The sequence below is a fragment of the Tachypleus tridentatus genome, chromosome 2 (genome assembly GCF_004210375.1).
Source record: "Tachypleus tridentatus isolate NWPU-2018 chromosome 2, ASM421037v1, whole genome shotgun sequence".
Taxonomy (NCBI): Eukaryota; Metazoa; Arthropoda; class Merostomata; order Xiphosura; family Limulidae; genus Tachypleus; species Tachypleus tridentatus.
This window is the reverse complement of record NC_134826.1, coordinates 14,548,163-14,569,963: the sequence shown is the minus strand read 5'-3', so window position 1 is coordinate 14,569,963 and position 21,801 is coordinate 14,548,163. Positions and strand designations below refer to the sequence as shown.

At 35.8% G+C, this 21,801-nt stretch overlaps 1 protein-coding gene across 1 annotated transcript; it reads right to left on the bottom strand.

Moving 5' to 3' along the window:
- Nucleotides 1-89: 89 nt before the first annotated feature.
- LOC143243952 (protein FAM200C-like) lies at nucleotides 90-4,122 on the bottom strand. Its single transcript, XM_076487816.1, has 3 exons — nucleotides 4,071-4,122; nucleotides 693-1,234; nucleotides 90-611 (listed from the first exon to the last, which is right to left on the bottom strand). Exons 1-3 carry the CDS (start codon nucleotides 4,120-4,122, stop codon nucleotides 90-92), a joined length of 1,116 nt encoding a protein of 371 aa, XP_076343931.1.
- Nucleotides 4,123-21,801: the final 17,679 nt, after the last annotated feature.

Sequence of the window (21,801 nt, the reverse complement as noted above, 5' to 3'; positions counted from 1 at the left end):
AGACAAGTTTTTCTTTGAATGCAGCCAATTTCGCTTGCAGTCACAATGTTGAGTCCCCTTCCTTGCAGAGAGATTGAGTTCATTGAGAGCTAAAACACATCAGCCAAATAGGCAAGCATCTGAACAAAACTAGGTTCTTTGAAATATATAGCCAGTTCTTGTACCCTTTCACGGAGAAACTGATGAATTTCTCCTCTCAGTTCAAACACACGAAACAGCACACGACCACGTGACAACCACCTCACTTCAGTGTGGTACAAAAGAACAGTGTGTTCCTGACCCATTTTCTCACAAAGTGACTGAAACAATCGATGATTCAAAGCTCGGCTGCGAATAAAGTTTACAACCTTGACACAAATATTCAGAGTTTTCTTGAGATCTGGGGGCAATGTCTTTGCTGCAAGAGAGTGACGATGAAGAAAGCAGTGAGTGATTTTCAGATTAGGAACTTCTTTCCTCATTAATGCAGCAAACCCAGAACGATTGCCCAGCATTGCTGTTGCACCATCTGTACATATTGAACCAATTTTGTCAAGGTGAAGTTCGTTTCTTGAGAAAAATTCTTGTATTTTGTTAAGCACATCTATAGCTTGTGCAGTTGTCTTTAAGGACTGACAGAAAAGGAAACTTTCTTCCACTTTTTTCTCCTTCACGTAACGAACTACTGCCAATAGCTGACAACAGTTGGATACATCTGTTGATTCATCCACTTGTAGGCTAATCTTAACTGGACTAGCCTTGATGTCAGCTACAACTTGTTCCAGGATGTCAACACTCATGTCGATGATTCGGTTATGGATTACATCATTTGACAAAGACACTTGTTGGAGTTTCTTCTCAGCTTCCTTGCCGAGAACAATCTTTGCCATTTCAAGGGCACATGGCTTGATCAGTTCCTCACCAATTGTATGGGGTTTCTTTGATTTAGCAATCTGGTATGCAACTTCATAAGAAGCACGCAGTAAAGGTTTCTCTGTTGGCGAAAATCCATAAGTCGGCAATGTGCCAACCTGATCAAACCTAGCTCTTTTGACCCTTAATGTCACAATGTCATTTCCTGCATCCCTGCCACCATGTTTGTTCTTGAAATGCTTTGGAGTTCGCATTGGAGAAGAGTGTGCTGCACAGGATACACTGTGGACGTTGTGTCCCATCCTTCTCTGTAGTACAGGTGAAACCAAACTTGACATATTCGTCATTCCACTTTCGTTTCTTCGACATATTGCAGACAAATCTGGAAAAAGAAACACATTCATGTGTAGGTGTTTTCTTTTTTTTTTATGAATTATGTCTAAAATATGTGATGGAGAGACTGAAATACCTGGTTTAATCAGTAGATTTGTAGGCATGACAATACATTCTATGAAAATATTGTAACGGCTACACTGCTACAGTGATGATGTATGTTATGTAAACAACCCATCGCTCATTTAAATAAATGTGTAGAAAGCAAAATCTGAAATAATACATAACCAATCTTCCACCCTTCTGTTATGCATCAGAAAAAAAAAAATAACATTGAAACAGGGGAGACCATAACTCACGTGTTGATGGCACGGATGGGTGGTGTGGACTGAGACGAGATGATAACCTCCCTCTCTCTCCGTATTGCGCACGTGTCCTGTACGCGTCCCTTCCTCGTCTATCCAAATGACATACCCGTTTGTTTACCCTGTATTGGAATCTGATGCAACTTTACCACTTCATTAGGAAATTAGGTTTAGGTTTAACTTTATCTCGGAACACTGCTGAAGCAAAAATTTTCTTCTTAGGAGAAATATAAAGCATACTCTTATGTAAAAATATAGATTTGCTTTAATTATTCATGGGCATCCTCGCACCCCTTGGGAATCATCTTCGCACCCCCTAGGGGTGCGGGCACCCCTGGTTTAAGTATTTGCAAGTATTTACTCAAATATTGTGCTCTCTTTATTTTTCATCAAAATATTACAACTATTTTTGAAATTAATCTTTCCAATGCATTCAATTTAGTCGATAATTTAAACCACAATCGTCAGGCCCGTCATGGCTAGGTGGTTAAGGCACTCGACTCGTAATCCCAGGGTCGCGGGTTCGAATTTCCGTCATACCAAACGTGCTTGCTCTTTCAGCCGTGGGGGCTTTACAAAGTGTCGGTCAATCCCATTATTCGTTGGTAAAAGAGTAGCCCAAGAGGTGACGGTGAGTGGTGATGACTAGTTGCCTTCCCTCTAGCCTTACATTGCTAAATTATGGACGGCTAGCGCAGATAGCCCTCGTGTGGCTTTGCACGAAATTCAAAATAAAACAAACCAAAAAAAGACGGGGAGTTTTCTTGCAGTTTAGTACATAGCCACACAAAGAGGGCTATCTGTGCTTTGATCAACCTCAACTCTCGAATCTCGGTTTCTAGCGTTATAAACCTGCAGAGATACTGCTGTGCCACTGGGGGCAAAACGGAGCGTGGCTTAGTAACTAGCTTGCCAGTAAATTGCTGAACGATTAATTGAAATTTCAATTAGATTTTGGTTATTAAAAATAAACATCGAATTCGAATTTATTTAGTATCTACACTTCTATTTGATAATTGCATAAAACTGCACAGTTTGTATGTTCACTAACAGAGAAAAACTCTGGATGTTACTATTCTCGTTAGTATCATATCTACAGAGATACATTAAAAGAAAACAAACATTATATTTGTCCTCAATGTTGAACTATGCGCCAAAAATAAATTGTGGGAAATAAATACACTACATGAGTAAGTTTTCTTTCGTATAGTATTACTTTTGGTTTTTGTTTTCTTAACTCCCGGCAACGTGAGCAGGTCGAGTTAATTGATTTCATTGGGTAGAAACTGAGAGTACTTGTATGTCAAGGCACTCTGGGACATGTAGCTCTTGGAGAACCCTGAAGCAACGCGCGCAGAAAGAAAAACGTATCTCCCAGAATGCATATCAAACGGCTTGATACGCACTGTTGTTTGTTAGAAACAACACTTTCACAAGTGCAACAGAGCATTCAGTTGTAATCAGGAAAAAAAAAAGTCAGGAGTATAGAATGATTGATCATTTAAGCATATACTTACAGACATACAACGACGTTCATACACACGTAAAGTGTTTCGTTGTATAATGCTTTGAAGAAAAGTGAAGAATGCAAAATAATAAATTATATTTCTTTATAAATAAACTAGGTTTGGTTTTCAGATTATTATTGTCCTTCTTGTATGACGCCATCTATCGAGTTAATGGGTGTAGAGTAATTTGTATATTTTTTTATCGTTCCTATGTCTTTTTATCACGTTTCTTTTAAAAAACTAAAAGATCTTATTAGAACAACTGATAACCGTATTAGGGATTGTGTCAAATATCTAACTGATAATCAACCGAATTATAAAACAACTGATAATTGCTCAGCACTACCTATCAGACTATGGAGCGAGAGGTTCAGGCCCGGCATGGCAAAGCGTGTTAAGGTGTTCAATTCGTAATCTGAGGGTCGAGGGTTGCGTAGCTTTGTTCTTAACTACAAATAAATAAACAAACTTTGAACTATTAACCACGGAGAAACCAGCCAGCAGTGACAAACCATAACATAAAGTGTTATAGAAGAGTGACTGTTTTCAAGTAAACATTGACAAATATAAGAAAGATATATTTATTTCACTTTCTAGAAACTGTTATTTTTTTGTATCGTCTTGGAATTATAACATGTTGTGCCATTTTTGAACTTCGTGTCTCTTTAATTCTTCAATATGTTTGAACTTTTCTATAAAATGAAATATGTCCATAATAAATACGAAAGATTTGGAATATAATTTTAAATACAGCAATAATATTAGTTTCTAAAAGGTGCTGTTTAGTGGCTTATTTAACACGGGCTAATGTAATTTGTAGTATAGATGTAAAGCATAGTATAAATTCTACACTTTTTTTTTCTGTATTGCAATATAGTAGAAATCATGTTTTTGTAAAATAACGAAAATTTGAAGGATTAATCCAAGCGCAACATTTGGATTTTCATGGGAGAGTAGAAATTTGTAACGCGTAATACATAGAATTTTCTGATGTTGTATCTGAGAAACCCACATTTGGGTCTTCGTTTAGATGAAGCCCAAAGTTGCTCTTCTATAAGCGGCATGGGTTAAAATTGAAACACATATAGACGGGTTATTTATTTTTTCACAAGTATATATTACATTTTATATTTGTGCCTGCTTAAATAATTCAGTAAGACCGTGGCGTTCAATATCTCTTGTTGTCTATACGCCTGTCTGGGTCTAATTATACAGTATTTATTGATTATTTTAAATAGATAGTGACTAATTTATATCCAATGTTTTAAGTGCCGTGTTCAGAGAAGTCTTGAAAAAGATTGTATACAGGTGCAAGGACTAGGATTTGATTCTGGTTTGTTTTTCTAGAAAGACTGGGATTCTCTCCGCTCGTCCAAGGTGTTTTTGTTTTTTTTAAATCCATTCATGACACGGGAAAAAAAAAGAATAATAATTCTAGATCAAAATAAAGTCATCTCCTAGAAATCCATGGAATGTCAATCAGGCAGTAGAATGACATCGTAAGAGGACGGAATTGTTCTCAGAATTTTAAAGAAAGACAACACCATAGCAGGTTTGCCAACGCACAAAGATAATGTCTTTGTAATCAAGATATAATAATCTGGTTGAAGATGGCTGCTAAAGATTATCAAGTGTAACTTGATAATCAAGTTAGGAGAGAAAAAAGAGATTAGCCTAATTCTCAATAAACACCAAACATAAGTTAGATTGTGCAACTAACATTACATTACAACACTATCCCATACTTTTATGACCTACCTAAAATGTTCACGCAAGCCAACATTTTATCTCCCTCTCTTTAAAACATACAACACACATATATATAGATAGATATTTAGCAGCAGAGATTCAGTATTCTTGTCTAACGAGCTTGTTAATACAAATATCACCATTAATCGTCAAAGTATCTGACTATGTGAAACGCAAACTCACCTCTTAGTTGATCATGCTTACTTGAGTAAATATACACGTGTTATGAAACTACATCAGCTTCCCTAGAGGCGACATACAGCTATTGTTAATGTGTCAAAATATTACGTAAGTTTGTGATCACATGAGATATACTCTCGTGATCTAACGGAGTGAATAAATACCCTGCCATATGATTCATAAATTGAGTCACGAGATATTTAGTGATCGCTAGAGCTGATGAATTATTGATATTATTTATTCTATATTGTTAATACGGAAAAGTTATTTTGGAATTAGTTTGTTTTTTCTTCTCCTGATTTTTTCCTAATCCTATTATTTGAAATAATTAATACTGATATATATATATATATATTAATTTTCATTAACGTTATTATTAAGTCCTGTCCAGGACGTATTTACTAACTGTGTTTTTGGTGAGTGCTAAATTTTTTAAGTCCTGTTCAGGGACATATTTACTAACTGTGTTTTTGGTAAGTTACGTATTTACTAACTGTGTTTTTGGTATGTGGTAAATTTTATTTCAAATGTTGTTACAGTTTAATAACTTGTTGTTTGTTTATCTAAACACCTGTTCTGAGGCCGATGATTTGGTTCAGATATGTGAATGATATATTTATAACTACAGACAAGAATCCAGACCTCATAAAGTTCTTGAACATACAACATCTAAACAAAAGAAACAGAAGAAGAAAATATTATTCTATTTCAGCAATTTTTGCATTTTATCTTTCACATTGAAGACATTTTCAGTTTTACCTATCGGTTTTAATATAGCAAGTGAACTTGTGGATATGTCTTTCTGGATAATCGATAAAATTGCAAAGAAATAAACACTTTACGATTATTAACTATAGTCTATTTGTGCGAACAAATAGTATTTATTCAAATAGTTCTTAACAACTATATCTATAAATTTGCTCATTATACTCAAATCCTAATTGAATTTGAATTAAAGAAACAAACTTAATAGGTTATTTCGGACTTATCCAAAAGTTTATTTTGAAACAGATATTTATGATTAGAAGTTTCTTTAATGTAAAAGATACAATACCAAAATTATTGAATTCTAAGAGTTTTTATCAACATAAATGATTTTTAGAACCCAGAATTAAAGGATATATTGATTTAAGATTGCAAAACCGGTCAACAACCTTCCATACTATACGTGATGGTCACGAGAATACGTAACTCGATCTTACAGAAAACCCATATATACTAGTAAGTAACTAGAATGTGATTCAAGCTACTTGACTCTGTAGAGGGTCCGACATGACCAAGCGCGATAAGGCGTGCGACTCGTAGTCCGAGGGTCGCCGGTTCGCATACCCGTCGCGCCAAACATGCTTGCCTTTTCAGCCGTGGGGGCGTTATAATGTGACGGTAAATCCCACTATTCGTTGGTAAAAGAGTAGCCCAAGAGTTGGCGGTGGGTAGTGATGACTAGCTGCCTTCCCTCTAGTCTTACACTGCAAAATTAGGGACGGATAGCACAGATAGCCCTCGAGTAGCTTTGTGCGAAATTCCAAAACTAACAAGATTCTTTAGAGATAGGCGTCATAAAGAACTTGATAAAAAATACCAAAAAGGAGGGTCAAAACACCACTACAACCCTTTTGACAGCGTATTCTTGGAAGGCTAGTGCCCTTGATAAAGGAAAAAAAATAAAGTGAAACACAAATAATAAACAGACAGGAAATTGTATCTCAGAACGGCTGGTGTGAGTTTGCAAACTCTCTCTTTGCTAACCTGAAGATGGCCTAAAAAAGTCGAAACGTTGTTCTCTGCTCTATTAGTAAAATTGTTGACATCCATACCAGCCGTCCTGAGATACATTTTTACTTCAAGTGGGTTTCTCGTCATTGCCAGAAAGGAAATTGTTGACACACATGTTACAGCTCTCTGTGAAAACATGCAAATGATATATAAATGGCCTTAAATGAGGACAGTTTTCATTTGTCGTACCACAATAGTTAGTTCACAACCAACTATCTAAAGCATAATGTAAACCAAAAACACCATGAACTTTCACTTGAGTATATTAAAAAAACAAAATTCAAAATACAGGAACATAATCGAAAAACAATATTTTGTAATGCCAAATTTTCAATACCCGTTCACATCAGGAAATGCCGTCCTATTAAATGGAACAGTATTAAATAATGGTGTAAGAACCACAAATAAGAACTATATGATAAAAGAAGGCTTCTGCATCCACCTACCTGGTTACAAATCCGGGTGAACCTACCATATAGATCAGCAAAATCTGACTAGCCCTCTTGAAACTATTCGTATAGTTAGTTGATTAGAATATAAACCCTGAAGGCGTAGATAGCACAAATGCCTGTCTCACAAGATGACCTGGGATCTAATTCTGTATTTTAAATACAGCTGGTATGGGTATTAAAACTTTAATTAAAATAGAATACAGAACAATGGTTCGATCTTCTTACGTCATCTTCAGGTTAACAAAGAAAGTTTGCAACTGACTGTTGCTGGACGCATACATGTTTTAGGGAGGAGAGTGTGAACAGATACGAGAATGTAGAGGGTGTTCCTGTACCTTTGCCCCATGTAGAGTTTCTTAGGGTTTCTTCAAAGACGTCAGCAGACTACAAGTCGAAAGATAAGTTATAAACCAGTTAATATGTGGTCATAAAAATAAATTAGAATAATCGTGAAAAACTAATTAATGTATAGTCATAAAAATAAATTAGAGTAATTATGATAAACCAATTAATATATAGTCATAACAATAAATTAGTAAGAAATTATAATTAGGTTTGTTATGAATTTCGCGCAATGCTACATGACAGCTATCTGCGCTAACCATCCTTAATTTAGCAGAAAGAGATAAGAGAGAGAAAGTTGCTAGTCATCATTACCTACCGCAAACTCTTGGACTACTCTTTTGCTAACGAATAGTAGAATTAATCGAAACGTTATAACGCCCCAGAGATAAAAGGGATAATATGTATGATAGGATGGAGGATTCTAACCCGTTCATTGTTGTTACAGTAAATATTGGTTTAGTATTCTTATATCAAATATGGCCAAATCATTAGTGTTGATACAGTTTAAATTCTTTTTAACAAACTGTAGAAAAAGGCCTTCAAGAAATATCTAGAACTCTCTTATCAACAAAATTTTCTACTTTACGCAGCATCAGAGTATCCCAAACGTATCCATAAATATATCATAAATTCGACATACGACTGTATTATAACATATGATATTACTCACCAGGTAGAGTTATCTGAGTGTTTTATTTATTTCTGTAACATTCTTATCATTAGATTGTGGTTCAAATACTTGTATTTTTTTGTAATTGCTTATACATTTACTTTTACAGTTTCTCACAAAACGTTTCTTGAGAAGATAAGATTTGTAATGCATTTTAAGTTAAATCGACATACTTGTAGTTTTAAGACGAAAAGCAATAAAGTTCACTGACATTTAGGTTATAAAATCATTATGAATGATCGAGTTCCCGTCGTATTAATGTGGAGTTTTAAACAAAATAAGTTAGTTTAACTGTGAGGCTGGTGCGTATAAAAAAAGAGTGAAATAAAAAATAAAAATGGTACGAAAAAGATATTGAGAGAGTTAACGAACGTGGACTTAAACCAAACGACAGAGATATGGAACACATGGCGCCGTCTAGAAGCACGGGCACAAAATTAAAGTAGTTTAAAATATACTAATCAAATTGAATATCCCACTTTTTCTCAATTTTCTGAAAAACTGAGTTAATATTACATTAAAAGTTTGATAAATGCGAAAGATAAATCAATAAGAAATGCCATTTATTTTAACGGTAAAGAAGGGTTAACACCAAATGAAGATATTACGTTTCTCCAAAGAAAGATTATTTCGTTAATTTTCTTATTCGATCTTCTAAAAGAGTTACGTATAAACATTAATCGATTAACAAACAAATTATGAACATACATCTTGAGCGTAATATTGAATAAAAAAAGTTAAACATGAAAATTGGAGATATATTTGCTATTTTGATAACAAAGTATTTCAACAAAGTGGGACTTGACGAATAATTAAATAACATTAATTAATTATAAATTATTAAAGTGGAAAGTAAATGCATGTGTGAAATAATAAAACTAATTTGCCTCAACAGAGATTAATTTTAAATATCAATGTTTTCAAGTTGTGTTCAGTTAAACATTATGTGTTATTGTTTCTATAAATCAGAATTCATAAGGGACTACAAAGAAAACGATTAAAGTCATCTATTACTTTCTCAACTTATTATTTTAATAATAAGTAATAAAATTTTTACTTTTTATTGTTCCTGGGCAGAAAGTGTTATTTCCCAATTGCTTATGCCTAAAGTAAATGGAAAAAAAAAAAACTGTTTTCCTCTTCAAACTTTGCTTTTGTTATCTGGGAGCGTATAACAAAAATATGATGGGAGACTATATTTAGGGGCTGATACGTGAAAGAGATTTACATTACAGTCGCAAATCTCGAAAAACTACTCATTTCTAAACATTTTTTGTTCATTTTTGTATAACTTTAATATAAATACATGTAAATCTTGATTCATATTCAGATCTTATGTAAACGAAAATGTGCAAATTTGCCCGTTTTTACATAGAAAACAGATTAATTTCTAAATTTCATTATTCAGGTCACAAAATCAAAATTTGAATGGAATAATGGTCATTTTCTGTACTTATACAACATAAGCAATTAAAAAATAACACATACTATCCAGGAACAAACTTTGTGTTACATAGTGTTATTGAAGAAACCCAAGTCACATTATCACATTCGTAATATAAACCCGTTTATTTCTCCCCTTTCCCCAAAAAGCGACGTATTTTGAGAAAATAAAGTTAATTTTGAAATGATTTTGATTAATGAACATTTTTTAAATAAAATCTCCTACTAATGCTATCTTTCTTCTTATATTTCATTTTCATGTATCGTGAAAACGAGCCAAAGTATTGGAAATATAATACCCAGATTGACTATATATACTTACATCTGCCATGTGTTCTCATGATTGTGATAAATAGAAAACCAAGCACATGTGTAAATAATTAGTTAAAAAGATAATTAGATAGATTTACAAAGATGAAAACATATTGTTATGGATACTTTAAGTTATTGTTATTATTTCAAATTCTTCCTTCTTTTTAGTCTTGTTAAGAATTTAATTTCAAGTTGGTTTTTGAATTTCGCATAAAGCTACACGAAGACACGCTAGCCGTCCCTGGTTTAGCAGTGTAAGGCTAGAGGAAGTTAGTGCCAGCTCTTGTGCTACTCTTTTATCAAAGAATAGTGGGATTGACTGTACCGTTATAACACCCCCACGACTGAAAGGACGAGCATGTTTGGTGCGATGGATATTCGAGCCCGCGACCCTCACATTACGAGTCGAGGGCCTTAACCACCTGGCCATTTAATTATTGTTTTATAGCATATGCATATATTGATATCCAGTGAGATTTCAGATAATTTTTGTTGAGATTTTATGATTCACAGAATTTTTTAAAAACAAAGTTGTATGGTTTACAGCCTAAGAACATTTTTAAATTTCAAACAAACAATGTGCTGAAGTTCAACTTTGTCCCGCTTTTAGAAATGTGACAAGTTTGCAACCATATACCGAGCTTAATCCTATTTCATCTGTGGCTAAGTAACTTGTAAACACCTTTAAATATATATATACTCTTCAAAAAAAGAAACGCAAAAGGCAATATATTAGACAAATTGTTAACAAGTTTATTCCGGGTAATTCTGTATGACATGTGTGAAACTTTGCACATTCACTGCTGAACATCCAAAGTCTGCAAAGGCGAGGTCCACGCTCACTAGGTGAAGTTTAACGTCACTCAACGTCAATAATGAGTATGCCCCCCGTGAGCATCAATAACTGCTTGGCATCTCATGCCCATGGAAGCGATGAGATGACGAATCACATTCTGTGGAATGGCTGTCCACTCAGCTTGCAAAGCTGCTGCAAGCTGAGGTAGAGTCTGCGGTTGAGGTTGTCGCCGTCGCAGACGTCGGTACAACTCGTCCCAAAGATGTTCGATGGGGGTTAAATCTGGTGATCTGGAGGGCCAGGGAAGAACGTTGATGTTGTGGTGTCTCAAGAAGACAGTGGTGAGTCGGGCTGTATGAGAACGGGCGTTGTCATGTTGAAAAACGTCGTTGACGTTCACCATGATGGGTTGCACATGGGGCCTAAGAATCTCGTCGACGTATCATTGAGCCGTAAGATTCCCTCGAATGTGCAAAAGGTCTGTTCTGGCATTGTAGGCGATGGCAGCCTACATCATGACGCTGTCATTACCACATCTGTCAACATCCTGCACACAGTTTGCTGCAAAACGTTCACCTCGGCGACGGTAAACACGGGTCCTTTCATCCTGCCTACGAAGCATAAAACGTGATTCATCGCTGAACCAAACATATTTCCATCGTCGATGAGGCCATACTCGATGTGCCCGTGTCCACTGCAAGCGTGCTTGACGATGTTGCTGGGTGAGGATGACGCCTCTGATTGGACGTCGAGGTCGGATTCCTGCATCTCGTAGACGGTTGCTTACGGTCTGATCGGAAATCCTACGCAGCCCTGGTATGGTTGAGGCAGTAGACGTTGCAGTGGTGGTCCTATCCCGAAGGTGACGTAACCGGATGTTGCGATCTTGTGCGGGCGTGGTCACACGAGGTCTTCCAGATCGTGTACGGTCACGAGTTGATCCATGTTGTTGGTGACGATTTCATAGCCTTGTGATGGTGCTTGGGTGGACATTCACAGTTCTGGGAACATCTGATCGAGATTCGCCTGCTTCCAAGCGACCAATGGCGTTGTTGCGTTGTGCTTCAGTCAGTCTTGGCGTAACTGTATTGCCTGTCGGTGGCTTAACACTAAGCTATGGAAACCGAGAACCCGTCACTTTTATAGGGATTTTGCACATGTTGCACTTGCAGAACATGCAGATCTCTCAAACACATTTATTGGACACGCATGTGTTTTGGCGAAAAATCCGATGTTTTCCTTCGTTTTCAAAGTGCACAACTTTTATTGTCATTTTAGTCTGACAATCAGTGCCTTAACACGTGTAACATCACATACTCTGAGCTTGTAACGTTATTACACATATTTCTCTTTAAAATAACAAAAATATCCCTTTTGCGTTTCTTTTTTTGAAGAGTATATATATATATATAAGGAACATTCTGCTAAAGCAATGAGTTACAAACGAGCAAGAAATGCTTTATCGGTTTATCATGCCTACTTAAGCTACATGACATAATGGTTATTAATAAAAGAACACAGTATCATGGATCTTTTATAAACCAAAATATATTATATATTATAATTCTTCTCGTAACAACAAAATTTATTACCAAGTTAATCAACTAAATATTAAAAAAGAACATTTAATATATCTAATTTTCTTTCTTTATTTGATAATTTCTTATCGAATCATTAGCAGCTTTCTTATTTCAGCCAGTAATTTTTTATTGAATCATGATGGTAGTTTTCTTTCTTTAATTAGTAATTCATTACTGAGTCTTTGCTTTGAGCTATTTTCAACTTTCAGAAAAATCTCGACCAATCAAACACCGCCAAAATAAAATGTATGGTTTTGCCTATTGGTCAGGTTTTTAACACATTCTTAAGAAAAATATAAGAACAATAATTATAATATGAAATATTATGAGAAATATGAAGTAAACCTGTAGCGAAACAAATAAATCTATTAGGCTTAAAAAAAATGTTTAATTTTCTATAGGCTGTAGAATTTTTAAACAAATTTCACTGAAGCTGTAATGTATATTTCCATGATGGTCGGGACTCGGGATTTGAATACCTCGAAAGGTCACGCATTACTTTTTCCTCTCTCGTGACCTGTTGTTGTTTGTTGAGTTATTTCTCTTCTAAGCTGTTTTCGATATTCTATTCTTTACTGTACTATCCTTCTCATGTCGACCCGGGATGGCCAGGTGAGTTAAGGCATTCGAATCCTTAATCCCCATCGCACAAAACATACTCGCTCTTTCAGCCGTTGGGGCGTTATAATGTGACGTTCAATTCCATTATTCATTGATAAAAGAGTAGCCCAAGAGTTGTCGGTGGGTGGTGATGACTAGCTGCCTTCCCTCTAGTCTTACATTACTAAATTAGGGACGACTAGCGCAGATAGCCTTCGAGTAGTTTTGCGCAAAATTAAAAAAGGGGTTCGACTCGTAATTTAAGGGTCGCGGGTTCGAATCCCCGTCGCACCAAACATGATCGTCCTTTCAGCCTTAGGGGCGTGATAAAGTTTAGGTCAATCCCACTTTTCGTTGGGTGATGATGACTAGCTACCTTTCCTCTAGTCTTGCGAAATACAAACAAATCTTCTCAGGTTTATGTCCGTTTTCCTTTGTCTGATTACAGGCGTTACTATGATTCGAACTCCCACCCTCTGACCCCGTATAAGGGCACTTTAACCACTTGGCTATCAGAAGGACTCACGTCACTTCAAGAATTCACATAAAATTATTTATCACTAAAAACAAGGTCTCAATGAGATTTAAACTCGGCTCGTTGTATTCAGAGTCCAAAATGCCATTCCCTGGCAAAATTGTTATGTCCACCGCGAGGAATCGAAATCCGGAATTTAACGTTGCAAATTCGCAGACACACCGCTGTCCCACTGGGCCGGGGGCGAATAAGAGGAATAATATGACATACCTTTAAATAACAATACACGCATAGATATCCACATTACTGATTTACATTGACATGCATTACTAACATAGAAATGTCGCTGTAAATAAACACATGAATACAACAGGTAAAACATGACTTGATTTTGGTAACTCTCCCAGAACCGTTCTGTGGTTAGTATGACATGAACAGAGTCTGTAGATAAAACATATCTTAGTAATCTTGTCACACAGGATTAAAAAATTGATTTTTATTTGGGTAATCTTGTCACACGGGACTACAAAGTTGGTGTTTAGTTGGGTAATCTTGTCACACAGGACTACAAAGTTGGTGATTAGTTGGGTAATCTTGTCACACAGGACTTCAAAGTTTTTGTTTTGTTGAGTAATCTTGTCACAAAGGACTACAAAGTTGGTACTTAGTTGAGTCACCTTGTCACACAGGACATCAAAGTTTTTGTTTTGTTGAGTAATCTTGTCACAAAGGACTACAAAGTTGGTGTTTAGTTGGATATTCTATCACACAGGACTACAAAGTTGGTGATTAGTTGGGTAATCTTGTCACAAAGGACTACAAAGTTGGTGTTTAGTTGGATATTCTATCACACAGGACTACAAAGTTGGTGATTAGTTGGGTAATCTTGTCACAAAGAACTACAAAGTTGGTGTTTAGTTGAATATTCTATTCACACAGAACTACAAAGTTGGTGTTTAGTTGGGTAATCTTATCACACGGGACTACAAAGTTGGTGTTTAGTTGGGTAATCTTGTCACACAGGTCTACAAAGTTGGTACTTAGTTGGAGTCATCTTGTCACACAGGACTTCAAAGTTTTTTTTTGTTTAGTAATCTTGTCACAAAGGACTACAAAGTTGGTGTTCAGTTGGATATTCTATTCACACAGGACGACAAAGTTGGTGATTAGTTGGGTAATCTTGTCACACAGAACTACAAAGTTGGTGTTTAGTTGAATATTCTATTCACACAGAACTACAAAGTTGGTGTTTAGTTGGGTAATCTTATCACACGGGACTACAAAGTTGGTGTTTAGTTGGGTAATCTTGTCACACAGGTCTACAAAGTTGGTACTTAGTTGAGTCATCTTGTCACACAGGACTTCAAAGTTTTTTGTTTAGTAATCTTGTCACAAAGGACTACAAAGTTGGTGTTCAGTTGGATATTCTATTCACACAGGACGACAAAGTTGGTGATTAGTTGGGTAATCTTGTCACACAGAACTACAAAGTTGGTGTTTAGTTGAATATTCTATTCACACAGAACTACAAAGTTGGTGTTTAGTTGGGTAATCTTATCACACGGGACTACAAAGTTGGTGTTTAGTTGGGTAATCTTGTCACACAGGTCTACAAAGTTGGTACTTAGTTGAGTCATCTTGTCACACAGGACTTCAAAGTTTTTTTGTTTAGTAATCTTGTCACAAGGACTACAAAGTTGGTGTTCAGTTGGATATTCTATTCACACAGGACGACAAAGTTGGTGATTAGTTGGGTAATCTTGTCACACAGAACTACAAAGTTGGTGTTTAGTTGAATATTCTATTCACACAGAACTACAAAGTTGGTGTTTAGTTGGGTAATCTTGTCACACAGGTCTACAAAGTTGGTACTTAGTTGAGTCACCTTGTCACACAGGACTTCAAAGTTTTTTTGTTTAGTAATCTTGTCACAAAGGACTACAAAGTTGGTGTTCAGTTGGATATTCTATTCACACAGGACGGCAAAGTTGGTGATTAGTTGGGTAATCTTGTCACACAGAACTACAAAGTTGGTGTTTAGTTGAATATTCTATTCACACAGAACTACAAAGTTGGTGTTTAGTTGGGTAATCTTATCACACGGGACTACAAAGTTGGTGTTTAGTTGGGTAATCTTATCACACGGGACTACAAAGTTGGTGTTTAGTTGGGTAATTTTGTCACACAGGTCTACAAAGTTGGTACTTAGTTGAGTCACCTTGTCACACAGGACTTCGAAGTTTTTTTGTTTAGTAGTCTTGTCACAAAGGACTACAAAGTTGGTACTTAGTTGAGTCACCTTGTCACACAGGACATCAAAGTTTTTGTTTTGTTGAGTAATCTTGTCACAAAGGACTACAAAGTTGGTGTTTAGTTGGATATTCTATCACACAGGACTACAAAGTTGGTGATTAGTTGGGTAATCTTGTCACAAAGAACTACAAAGTTGGTGTTTAGTTGAATATTCTATTCACACAGAACTACAAAGTTGGTGTTTAGTTGGGTAATCTTGTCACACAGGTCTACAAAGTTGGTACTTAGTTGAGTCATCTTGTCACACAGGACTTCAAAGTTTTTTTGTTTAGTAATCTTGTCACAAAGGACTACAAAGTTGGTGTTCAGTTGGATATTCTATTCACACAGGACGACAAAGTTGGTGATTAGTTGGGTAATCTTGTCACACAGAACTACAAAGTTGGTGTTTAGTTGAATATTCTATTCACACAGAACTACAAAGTTGGTGTTTAGTTGGGTAATCTTATCACACGGGACTACAAAGTTGGTGTTTAGTTGGGTAATCTTGTCACACAGGTCTACAAAGTTGGTACTTAGTTGAGTCATCTTGTCACACAGGACTTCAAAGTTTTTTTGTTTAGTAATCTTGTCACAAAGGACTACAAAGTTGGTGTTCAGTTGGATATTCTATTCACACAGGACGACAAAGTTGGTGATTAGTTGGGTAATCTTGTCACACAGAACTACAAAGTTGGTGTTTAGTTGAATATTCTATTCACACAGAACTACAAAGTTGGTGTTTAGTTGGGTAATCTTGTCACACAGGTCTACAAAGTTGGTACTTAGTTGAGTCACCTTGTCACACAGGACTTCAAAGTTTTTTTGTTTAGTAATCTTGTCACAAAGGACTACAAAGTTGGTGTTCAGTTGGATATTCTATTCACACAGGACGGCAAAGTTGGTGATTAGTTGGGTAATCTTGTCACACAGAACTACAAAGTTGGTGTTTAGTTGAATATTCTATTCACACAGAACTACAAAGTTGGTGTTTAGTTGGGTAATCTTATCACACGGGACTACAAAGTTGGTGTTTAGTTGGGTAATCTTATCACACGGGACTACAAAGTTGGTGTTTAGTTGGGTAATCTTGTCACACAGGTCTACAAAGTTGGTACTTAGTTGAGTCACCTTGTCACACAGGACTTCAAAGTTTTTTTGTTTAGTAGTCTTGTCACAAAGGACTACAAAGTTGGTACTTAGTTGAGTCACCTTGTCACACAGGACATCAAAGTTTTTGTTTTGTTGAGTAATCTTGTCACAAAGGACTACAAAGTTGGTGTTTAGTTGGATATTCTATCACACAGGACTACAAAGTTGGTGATTAGTTGGGTAATCTTGTCACAAAGAACTACAAAGTTGGTGTTTAGTTGAATATTCTATTCACACAGAACTTCAAAGTTTTTGTTTTGTTGAGTAATCTTGTCACAAAGGACTACAAAGTTGGTGTTTAGTTGGATATTCTATCACACAGGACTACAAAGTTGGTGATTAGTTGGGTAATCTTGTCACAAAGGACTACAAAGTTGGTGTTTAGTTGAATATTCTATTCACACAGAACTTCAAAGTTTTTGTTTTGTTGAGTAATCTTGTCACAAAGGACTACAAAGTTGGTGTTTAGTTGGATATTCTATCACACAGGACTACAAAGTTGGTGTTTAGTTGGGTAATCTTTTCACACGGGACTACAAAGTTGGTGTTTAGTTGGGTAATCTTGTCACACAGGTCTACAAAGTTGGTACTTAGTTGAGTCACCTTGTCACACAGGACTTCAAAGTTTTTTTGTTTAGTAATCTTGTCACAAAGGACTACAAAGTTGGTGTTCAGTTGGATATTCTATTCACACAGGACGACAAAGTTGGTGATTAGTTGGGTAATCTTGTCACACAGAACTACAAAGTTGGTGTTTAGTTGAATATTCTATTCACACAGAACTACAAAGTTGGTGTTTAGTTGGGTAATCTTGTCACACAGGTCTACAAAGTTGGTACTTAGTTGAGTCACCTTGTCACACAGGACTTCAAAGTTTTTTGTTTAGTAATCTTGTCACAAAGGACTACAAAGTTGGTGTTCAGTTGGATATTCTATTCACACAGGACGACAAAGTTGGTGATTAGTTGGGTAATCTTGTCACACAGAACTACAAAGTTGGTGTTTAGTTGAATATTCTATTCACACAGAACTACAAAGTTGGTGTTTAGTTGGGTAATCTTGTCACACAGGTCTACAAAGTTGGTACTTAGTTGAGTCACCTTGTCACACAGGACTTCAAAGTTTTTTTGTTTAGTAATCTTGTCACAAAGGACTACAAAGTTGGTGTTCAGTTGGATATTCTATTCACACAGGACGACAAAGTTGGTGATTAGTTGGGTAATCTTGTCACACAGAACTACAAAGTTGGGGTTTAGTTGAATATTCTATTCACACAGAACTACAAAGTTGGTGTTTAGTTGGATAATCTTATCACACGGGACTACAAAGTTGGTGTTTAGTTGGGTAATCTTATCACACGGGACTACAAAGTTGGTGTTTAGTTGGGTAATCTTGTCACACAGGACTTCAAAGTTTTTTTGTTTAGTAGTCTTGTCACAAAGGACTACAAAGTTGGTACTTAGTTGAGTCACCTTGTCACACAGGACTTCAAAGTTTTTTTGTTTAGTAATCTTGTCACAAAGGACTACAAAGTTGGTGTTCAGTTGGATATTCTCTTCACACAGGACGACAAAGTTGGTGATTAGTTGGGTAATCTTGTCACACAGAACTACAAAGTTGGTGATCAGTTGGGTAATCTTGTCACACAGAACTACTAAGTTGGTGTTTAGTTGGATATTCTATTCACACAGGACTACAAAGATGGAGATTAGTTGGGTAATCTTGTAACACAGAACTACAAAGTTTGTGTTTAGTTGGGTAATCTTGTCACACAGGATTAAAAAGTTGTTTAGTCTATTGCGTTCGTGATGACGAGAAAACCCACTTGTAGAGAAAATTATAATTAAGTTTGTGTTTAGTTGGGTAATCTTGTCACACAGGATTAAAAAGTTGTTTAGTCTATTGCGTTCGTGATGACGAGAAAACCCACTTGTAGAGAAAATTATATATTTAAAAACGACTGGTATGGATACAAAAAAGCACTAATAGAGGAGCGAGCGACATTTCGATCTTCTTCGGTGATCGTCAGATTCACAAAGAAAAGAACTAACAATTTGAACCTGAGGATGACCGAAGTTGGTTGAAACGTTGTTCGCTCCTCTATTAGTGCTTTCTGTACCCATACCAGTCGTTTTTAAATATATAAGTCTATTGTGTTGTTTAACTGACGTTCTATATTGCGGATACGAAAGTTAAATATTAAATGAGTTTTTGAGACATATGTATTAAAAATTATGTTTAAAATCTATAGTTTGATTCTGTAAGGTGTTTTTTACTTTGTTAAATGCATAATGAATATATTGATTTTAGGGACTTACAACGCTGACAATTAGGGCTCGACTTACCGCCTTGGACACGATGTATATGGCCCATCGTAAGAAACCTTTAACAATTTCTTGGTTTTAAAACAGTTTAGACATTTCTTCCTTATGACGTCCTTCGAATTCATGTTAGACTAAACCCATTATTAGTTCTACAAGCATTTCTACTTACCAGTAATAGCAATATAAACCTAAAAGGGAAATATAAACATCCAGAATAGCGAAGCGGTATGTCTGCGGACTTACGACGCTGGAGCGTGTCTTCGATAGCTGTAGCGGACAGAGCACAGGTAACCGATTGTGTAGCTTTGTGCTTAACTACAAACAAACAAAATCATGTTAACAACAAAAGTTTTTTTTTGGTACAGTTTTCATGTTTAATTTGCATAACTTCTAGAACCTTTTATTTGAAAATTGGAACTAATTTTAACTTTAATTTTCAGTTTATATTCAATGTGTTATTTCTCTCTACCTTAACACTACCTATAGCAAAATCAGCAATGGAGGATAAAACGAAAAGTTGAAAACTACGAAATAATGCAAGTTACCAATTTTTATTTCTACAATGACTACATATTGTAAGAGGCAATCACTCACTATTTATTCTTATAACCATAGTTAAAAGCTTTTTCATAACTGTTTTTTTTTTTTTTTACAACTCAATTCAGACCTTCTCAGAGTCTATCCGACATCATTTATGAAATCTCGACATTTTAATGTAAAGAAATGATCGAATTAAAAGCACAAGTATGTTGAATTACAATCATGCTCAACATGTGTCAGGTTTTAATAAAAAATTGGTATCACGAGAAATATTTCATTTTATTTTTATACCTAACCCAATAATTTCTAATTTTTACATTATAGCTAATCTTATAACAATAAATAAAAATTACATTTGCTGGTCGAATCAAACATTTTAATGGCAAACAGTTCACTAACCTAGAAACTTTGTTGTTCATTGGTTATAAATAATCCAATAGCAAATGCCAAAGAGTTGTTGTTCTTTTGAATTAAGCACAAAGCTACACAATGAGCTATCTGTACTCTGCCCACCACGAGTATCGAAACCCGGTTTTTAGCGTTGTAAGTCCGCAGACATAACGCTGAGTCACTGGGGGACTATGCCAAAGAGAGTTATTGACAGTATGTATGCGATAGAACGGATGCGGTTATTAGGTTTGACTTTCTTGTATATGTCTCAATAAAGCAAAAAACATTGAGGTCATAACTTGGCAATACGGGTTTGTAATATTTGTACTATAAATCTGTAGTTTCTGCCAAACTCAGAGCGTCATAAAAAGGTAGAATGAAAACCTAAAACAGACAGTTCCAAACGAAGGGTACTAACATATTTGATTACCACGATTAGTTGAAAATACCCCGAAAAGAACATTACCACTAGCCGTAATTGCTAGTACAAGTATTTTACTGAAAATGCCATTCTCTGTTTGTTTTCGAAGTTCACGCAAAGCTACACGAGGGCAATCTGCAATAACCGTCCCTAATTTAGCAGTGTAAAACTAGAAGGGAGCTAGCTAGTCATCACCACCCCCCGCCATCTGTCGGGCTACTCTTTTGCCAACAAATAGTGGGATTGACCGTCATGTTATAAAGCCACCATGGCTGAAAGAGCGAGCATGTTTGGTGCGACAGGGATTCGAACTCGCACCCATCATATTTCGAGTCCAGCGCTCTAATCACCTGGTCATTCCAGGCCGCCATTCGTTCATTGTTCACTATTTATGATGGTATAATGTTCTCTGGAGCACTTTAACACGAATCATTAGTTTTTGACTATGTGTTTGTGTTTTCTTATAGCAAAGCCACATCGGGCTGTCTGCTGAGTCCACCGAGGGGAATCAAACCCCTGATTTTAGCGTTGTAAGTCCGGAGGCATACCGCTGTACTAGCGGGGGGTTTGACTATGTGTTTACAAACATGCAACTATTACAGCACTTAAACTAACTTAAAAAAAAAAAACTGCAGTACTCTAACATGGTAAATTAAAAGCTCATTTCTACTCCAGTAATTCTAAACTTTGGTTACTTTGCATAATACCTGATCAAATATTGCCAAAATATAAAGAAGGTTGAATCGAATTATTTTGATTTATCAGTAGAGGGAAATTACGTAAAATATTACAATCAAAATAATTCGACTAAAGCGACTTCAGCATCTATGAATTATATAGCTTTTCCCTCTTAAGTGTATAGAAAAACGTTCAAATTTCTGTTTCGGTCTGAAATGTCAGCTCAGCTCTTGTAGGAATGGAATATTTTGCTTTCAGAATTTTGTTTGAAAAAAGCATGAATCACTTATCCAGATAAGGGTGGTAATTGTTCGGAAGAAAGATGGGTAATGGTGCACAGGGGCCTTTTCTTTTAAGTACTCGAAAATGTAAAGTACTGTCATATAAGAAACATAAAATTGCAAAGCCGTGGTAAAAGAAGAAACTAATGTTTAAAAGCGCCGATAGATGGATATTTTATAAAACATTTTGTGTTGTTTGATGCGCGAATCTGACTATCATGCATTTTTATGAAATAAGATAATAAGAGTAGGTTTTACTCTCTCTGTTGTTTCAAACGAGATGCTTG

Coding starts and splice junctions, on each gene's coding strand:
- LOC143243952 (XM_076487816.1), bottom strand. CDS start 4,122: ATGCCGCTTATAGAAGAGCAACTTTGGGCTTCATCTAAACGAAGACCC. Junction 1,235..4,070: donor ATCTAAACGAAGACCCAAAT/GTGGGTTTCTCA, acceptor TTCTTTTTCCAG/ATTTGTCTGCAATATGTCGA. Junction 612..692: donor AAGTGGATGAATCAACAGAT/GTATCCAACTGT, acceptor CTTTTCTGTCAG/TCCTTAAAGACAACTGCACA.